This window comes from Penicillium cosmopolitanum, assembly GCF_028827165.1.
Source record: "Penicillium cosmopolitanum strain IBT 29677 chromosome Unknown utg000001l:1.0-706529.0:1.0-706990.0, whole genome shotgun sequence".
Taxonomy (NCBI): domain Eukaryota; kingdom Fungi; phylum Ascomycota; class Eurotiomycetes; order Eurotiales; family Aspergillaceae; genus Penicillium; species Penicillium cosmopolitanum.
In genome coordinates this window covers 217141-224928 of record NW_026622671.1, presented here as the reverse complement: position 1 = coordinate 224928, position 7788 = coordinate 217141, and the positions used below count along the sequence as shown (strand labels likewise).

The following is a 7788-nucleotide window of genomic DNA, read 5'->3' as shown; positions in this document are numbered from 1 at the left end:
TGGTGAAATGAATATCACCCAGCGAGAATATTCCAATAAATGTAAATATTATTTTCAAGACCGTTGATGTCAAAGCATAGATTCTGAATACGACACGCGTCGTTCGACTTGTGAATGGATTATTGAGCTGCTGGAGGTCGATACGGAGAAACTAGGCCAGAATTAGCGTAGAACTGGCTTTCTCAAGCTATAACGAACATTTTGCATAGAAGGAATTGTTGAAAGAATTCCAAGGAGAATTTGAATCCATATCGATTTCTTCTCGCTCCAGAAAAGCCCTGTCGATACAGCGGACAGGAGAAAGGATAAGATGTATAGGGCCAAGTCCGTCTTATGAAATGGCCAATCATCTCCGAACACCCATAAGAGGAGCAGCAATAGAAGCATTGTAATTAGCAGTGTTTGGAAATATATTTCGCAAGTCATGACAAAAGACATTGAAACAACGTGTCACGGTGAGAAGAGGGTCCCGATTGCGAAATAAAGATCGTTAAATACGGCGACGCTTAGTTCAAAGCCAGGGGAGCCTTAGTGTATCCAAGGAGGAGGAGAGTCGTCATTCACCGGGTTTGAGCTCGCGCAATGAACTACTCACACCAAGTTCCTGGGAACTCTGCTAAAAATGTGTCGAGGACTGGCATTCAGTATACACGATTTGTGCAGAGTCAAGTCCCACATGGCTCATCAGTGCTTCCCTGAACAAGAAGAAGCTAAATATTTTTCTGTTGCCTCGCGCTAAGTCTTGCGTCTATGATCAGCTTGTGGTTTCCTACTTTTGGCGGTTAATGCTTCGAAAAAACCATCCGCATCTACAGCTACATTAGCCCATGACAGCTTCATTCCTGGGAGCCAATTGCTTGCTCTGCGGAATCGATCTCTTCTGGGAACTACAGCGATCCATATTATAATTGGATGAGCTTCAAGTAAAGCTGAAAATCGGAGCAGACCAACTATGGGAGCTCATACGTGAAAATATGTGAATGCAGATCAAATATTCTCAAGGTCAAAGATGCTCGGAATAAAATCTCACTATAAATATCGCCTTGAATGTCTTTGTGCTTAATCAATTGTCGCATGATACAGCAAAGAGATCTCCTTTATTGAGATACAAATCATCTAGCGAAAATATAGCGCAATAATCTCATCCTTTTCGAAAACATGGCGCGCCCCCCACCTTTCGTTCGTGAGTCACCTCCACTTATTCAAGCATAAGTAAGACCAAAGGCAGCTAATCCGTCTGATGAGATCAGCGCTTCCAAAACCCTCTTGTCTTGTTGGTCTATTGCCATGCGGCAAGCCTCTAGATGTCTCTTACCCCAAACAATGGGCACAAGCCGCCCTGTCCTTTGCTCTCATGCAAGGAGAACTACCAACCGTCCGAAAGCTACTTCGTCGATATGATAATGATATCAATGGTCAAAGTCCAAAATCTCAGCCTCCACTCCTGATAGCCCTCGAATATCAACAACATGAGATCTTGAGGATGCTTCTGAAAGACCCGCAACTCAATATCAACATTCAAAATGACCGAGGGTACACCGCACTTCATCTGGCTGTGATATACGACGACCCGGTCGCAATAGAAATCCTGTTGAGTCACAAACACATCGACGTCAACATTCTCGATCCCCAGGGAGAAGCGCACTCCTTCTAGCTACCATGGCATACGACGGCCTGGACCCCGTAAGGAATAATATCATAGATCTTCTACTTTTGAATCGGAAGACTATCGTGAATGAGCGAGACCAGAGGGGCCGCTCGGTACTGTGGCACGCAGCAAACACTGGCAACAAAAGACTGATCCTTCAACTGGCTCAGCTGCCGGATCTAGAGTCCGAAATTCCCGACAATGATGGTGTTTCTCCCGTGGATCAAGCTAGGAAAAGGGGAGCATTGAGATAGTTACGCTTCTGCAGTGCCTTGCTGCACGTGATGGCCCAGAGCGGGATCTCTAGGCATGCCATACGATAGCCTGATAATCGCAAGATGGGAATGTAGTGATAAAGGTCCAGGTCGTTCAAACCGGCAATAAAACAATTTCGGGATTTTTAGCCGACTTTCAAATTTTGGCAGCTATTTAAAAATACCTATGATAAATGCCTATAGCTGCCCGATACCAGCTTTGGCGCCGTCTAGACTATCAGTCTTGCCATTAGTGTCGACATCATACGACATAATCAAGTTTGACTGGCTTTGCACACTCCCACGAGCATCATTGATAAGGAGTTTGAGCACCTGAATATGCGGGAGAACCGATTGAACAAAGAATTATGAATTACCTCGATAAAACACACAACGAGATCCAACTCAGGGGCATATTTAACCCCAGAGGCCCGTATAAGAAGTCACTGATTCATTATGCCGCGATGGGAGACTGCACCGCGCTTCTTCACTGGACGTCCGTGCTATCGTCAACGATCTTGATCATAATAAACGAATACCTCTCTCTTGGGCCGCAGAGTATGGCTCGCTTGGCGCCACCAGAATTCTGCTGAAGAACGGTGCCAAAGTTAATTCTCTGGATGACATGTATTGCTCGCCGCTTACATCGTTGATCCATGCTGGTAGTCCCCAATACAAGGGTCGCGAAGCTACCAGATCATACCTCGAAGAGAACGGGGCCACTACGAAGGGTGCAAAGCGCGCATGGATACTTGATAAATTGCGACTCCTCTGAGGACGAGAATGGGGCTGTGCTCGTAGTCTATAAAAATCTTGTACTGTATTGATTCTCGAAGAAGATGAAATTTGAAAGAAGAACTGGGATTTATCTTGCCAGTGCCTCATGGCCATCAAATAGAGCGTTATTCACGACGCAAATAATAATCTTTTGATATCCGTGTCCAGATCACTGGTGCATCTTGCACTGCTCCAGCTCTCCCATTGCCTTATTGTACTCATGATACAAGTCCATGAATAACTGCGCAGACGTTCGAGTTCAGAAATGAGATTCCGTTCACGATTTTCAAGTAGCGATATCTGCTCCTCAATTTCGCAAAATAAAAGATAGAAGCGTGTTTTTGCTTGGTGTGGTCTTGGATTTTCAAGAAGAGCTATTCAGAATTAGTAGGAATATTTTATTGTGCACAGTAGACTCACGGTAGCGCCTGGAACGGCAATCAGCGGCGAGGGCCGTGGATGAGACATATCTGTCGGGGGTCATTTCGCAGACTAACTTTGCGGGTGTATGCCAGTCGAGAGTCCGATGGGATATTATGGTAGTAGATATGACTGCACGTTGAATACTTATACCCTGGCTGAGGAGGGATGCCGTGATTCGGCATGCCTCCAATCCTATTACCAGGATCTAAGTCGCGCTTCCTCGAGCCACGAGCCCGTTCCTAGAGCTGTGAAGAATCAAAAAGACGCATTTGTAAGATGAATGATGTGACGGAGCAGGGAAAATATATCTTTCTGTTTATGTGCCCTCGAGCTATGAGTGGCCCTCCTATGAAGTTAGACGGGGTGGAATCCACACTTTTGTATATTCCGAGACTAAAAATGTAGAGGCAGACTGCACTTTTTCGGTCTAAAGTCATAAAAAATATTCTATTCCAACCATTGCTACACTGCTACAAATAGAGATGAGTGAGATATTTTTGGCCCGTACGGGGCACCTGCAGTCTGAACATGGTGATGTAGGGCTCCTTGGCAGAAGGCTACAGCGCCGTAAGGGCTGCAGGCGGGCCCGTAGCACTCCGTATATTCTTAGGAGGAAGCAAAGCTATGCGGAAGCATACTTAGTACATAAATGAGGGGGTCTGCGGTGGGCGGGAAGAAAACCGTTGCGAAGAGAGCGCAACTCCCCCTCGAAAATGCGATATTCCTTTCGAAGGAGAGGATATACGAGCGATATCTGTGTGCGATCATAAGCACGGAATATCGTGGACCCGACGCAAGGGGGGGGGGCCCTCTCCGCAACAATCTCGAATAGAACATATCATCTTTCACCGAGCAGGCGGTTCCATGGCTCATCGAAAACTCATTTGTCGAAAATGTTTGGAGGTTGACTCCTGATCGACGGTCCTTGTGAGTAATGGTTCCCCGGTATTTGTGAAGCTAATTGACCCCCATGACTTGAGTCAAAGGGTCCTGCCATTCTTGTTTGGTAGGAAAATAATTGTGCATCACGCCAAAGATTTGTAGCGCGTGCATCGAAAATCAATCGCAAGCCTCAGCCTCGACACTAGAGATCACTTTGCTTCCGACCCGCCCATCCAATTTGATTTAGTTCCCCCACCGCCTTCATAAGCAATACTGCACGCGTCTAATTTGCGTTCACTGATCATCTCTTGCTTGATTGCGACCCTCCAGAATGTCAGCCTTACAGTTCAGAGGGAATCCAAACTACCGTGGATCGCGTCCGAATCCATCAACTCCCACTGCAGACCGACCGCTGCTATCTAGAAAGAGTGATAGCACACCGGAAAAACTCCAAGGTGAAACCAAGACCAAACCTCCACGCAAGTTCGCCTCCTTGCTGGCTTCGAGCAATAGCGAAGAAACCAAAAGGGACACGTCCGATGATGCCTCCGACACTGAGCGACCACACAAGAAGCGCATAATGAGTGTTGATGAATCCCAAGACCCTACACCAATTTCAAACCCTTGCCCCTCTGTTCCGAGATGGTCCAACCCGGATCCTTACACTGCGATACCCTTACGAAGCAAACAAACGAATCAAAGGCTCGATGTTGTCAAGCTGATTCACAAACCAAGACTTGGCGATAAAGCGAAGGCAGCTGAGACAGATGAACTCAGGGAGAACTTGGATTTCGTTTCCCTCAGCATGATATCAGAATCAGAGCATCAGAGCAACGCTCCCGAGAACGCCTCCGATATCGCCCTCAAAGGGCCAACAAGCCAGGAAAATGTGTACTCTGCCGACCCGAGTCGAAAGCGAACCCGGAGGGGTGCGATCAAACGCCACGTTAGGAAGACCGGCAAGCCTACAAGCAAGTACAACTGCGACGGTTCAGTTATCAAGGAGTGGAGACCACCGTCCCAAGAGACGGGTACGCCTTGGTTTGAGTCCACTCCGTCTTCCTTGCACATAGAATCTCAGTCTGTACTTCCCTGTCCTCTCGATCGCTATTGAGTCTTTCCTTTTCTAAACCCGCACTAGGTTAGATCGCGAGATTCTCAGCTTTTATGACTGGGCCAAGCCACAGGAATTTGGAAACGTTGTCCGTAGAGATCTCGTCGAGCGATTGAAGATTGCATTTCAAAGTCGATACGCTGGCACTGAAATTCATGCTTTTGGCTCTTCTGCCTCTGGTATCTACCTGCCTACCGCGGATATTGATCTGGTACTACTGTCCGACAATTTCAGACGCACAGGAGTGCGTTCATTTGGTGAGAGGAAAGGAAAAATAAACGCCATTTCGGGCTTCCTGGAAAGTACCAATATTGCTGTTCCTGATTCGATCGAGTGCGTTACCCATGCTCGGGTCCCGATCCTGAAGTTCGTGGACCGGCTGACTGGGCTGCGTGTTGATATGTCCTTTGACAACAACAGTGGGTTGATGGCCAACGAGACATTTCAAACATGGAAGGAGCAGTTCCCCATAATGCCCGTTATTCTGTCAGTGGTCAAGCAGTTTTTGCTGATCCGTGGCCTCAACGAAGTCCGGACTGGTGGACTGGGAGGCTTCTCCGTCACTTGCTTGGTCACAAGTCTACTCCAGCATCTGCCCAAAGGACATATGCAGCTCAACCCGGGCAGCATTCTCATGGAATTTTTCAATTTCTACGGAAACAAGTTTCAATACAATCAAGCGGCAATCTGTTTGGATCCTCCGGGATATTTCAGCAAGGTGGGATAGGTTCAAATGGTCCACTTATGCACTATCTGACTCATGAAACACAACAGAAATCATTTGGAACCCCCGATCGTCTCACTATTGAAGATCCTAACAATACGGACAACGATATCTCTGGCGGCACAAGGGCGATCGACCTGATTCTTCGCACCTTCACTAGTGCTCATACCACCCTGAAAAATCGTATGGAACACCTCGCACTCGTCCGAGGCCCGAACAAGAGCATTCTGGGGCCGATCATTGCAGCGAACTTCGAAAAATACACCGAACAGCACAATCAACTTCGTCGGGTCTTCATGACAGAAAGCAGATTCGCTGGGCACAGAGTGCCTCCACCGCCGCCGTCAGAACTTTATCATGATAGCGGAGTGCATTCCGCTCCCCCGCCGCTGCCCGCCGGGCCGCCGCCTATAAGCCCTACCCTACCCCCGGTGCAACAACCCATCAATAATGCAAGATCAAGATCCAAGGGCACGAGAGCCGAGCCAGAAGATGTTTCCGATGAATATTCTAGTGAAACGAAGCTAGTCAAACCCCGCAAAGGCCAAATAGGACGACAAGCGCGTCGGTGGCGTGCCGCAAGAATGAAATACCTCAGGCCTGATCTCAAGAATCTCCCCAGCTCCATCACTGTCAAACAGGCTCTTTGGCACGGCGGCTATGCTACCAACGGGGAAATGAAACGTGACTTGAGCTCGAGAGAACGGAGACAAGTCGCGGCCTGAGTGGTTCTCCCCTGCTTCGGACCTGACGTCCGCAACGACTTTCTCTTGGCTTTTGTTTGTACGATCATTTTGTACGATGATGTAAAACCTTCTCATGTAGTTGGCCGGCCGTGTGTTGTCAACTCTTCGCGGGTGACTACCTTTGGTGGTGGAATTCTATGCTTGCCTCCACTGGATAACAACAATCTTGCTTCAGATCAATGCCTGTTTTCCTTGCGAGTACGAGGCAGAAAGGGGTGTGGTCTGCCTGAGCCCCGCGGCGTCCCTACTCAGCCATCTTGCTGCGTCGTTTCCTGCATTACTGTACCACAGTGTCCCGGTAGCCATTGCAGGCGGAGCGCGAGTCCATTCGCCTGAGCCCCTGTCGCTGCCCGGAGGTCTCACGCTAGCGAGCGAACGCATTTCCCATCAGCCAAACAGTTCAGATGTTGAAATGTGCGTATGAATTGGGCAATTAGACCCACGAATTGAGTATTTTATGCTATGTAGGTTAAGGCAAAGAAGTCATCCAGATGGCCCACCTGAAGCATCACAACGTTAATCAGTGCTGGGAAAATGAATCGTGTTGCTATTCAACCCCCCCCCCCCCTCCCACGGTTCCGAAAAGTGGTGATGCCCTGAGTGAAGGGATTCCAATATTTTTGGAAATAGTACAGCTCGGATGGAACAAGGGCGAACTGACAGCAGAAGGGTCCAGGAGCGAGAGCCAGATATGTACTGCATCTGAACTCGAGGTCGACGTTCAGGCGCGGCAGCCACCTTTATCCGACTAAGGCAGTGTGTCTGAAACAGACAGGTCCTTTAGGCCGAAAGCACAAAATGCCTTCCTTAGTGGTCTGAGGCGGGCCCAGGAGGAGCAAGAGCAGTTAGAAAAAAGGATGGCGATCGAGCGGCTCGACGGAGATCTCCACCTGCTTCGTCATCAGTCTTCGCCTCCGTTTGGGGAGTGGACTCTGCCAACCCCTGGTTACCAGCCTGCGGAAGCAGTACACTGAGGCACCTGGCACACGCCAAAATAGATTGGTCGAACAACCACTTGCCGCCCCTCCTATCACGATGACGTGTATACCCATGTTGATGAATGCTGAACGTGTCGGCGTTTTCTACGGTTTCACCGTGCATCACCGCGCGTGTTGAATCAAGAACAACAGTGAGGCGGGCTTTTGGTTATACTCAATTACCAACAGAATGGACAAGAAGTCGTGATGTCGCCGAATACAGTCGATGATGATGATGATGAT

At 48.5% G+C, this 7788-nt stretch overlaps 1 protein-coding gene across 1 annotated transcript; it reads left to right on the top strand.

The window, feature by feature from the left end:
* Nucleotides 1–4315: 4315 nt before the first annotated feature.
* On the top strand, nt 4316–6547 carry N7509_000052 (uncharacterized protein; the record flags this gene model as incomplete). Its single annotated transcript, XM_056624699.1, has 3 exons — nt 4316–5064; nt 5126–5816; nt 5873–6547. The coding sequence occupies 3 exons, from the start codon at nt 4316–4318 to the stop codon at nt 6545–6547; spliced, it is 2115 nt and encodes a 704-aa protein (XP_056494800.1).
* Nucleotides 6548–7788: the final 1241 nt, after the last annotated feature.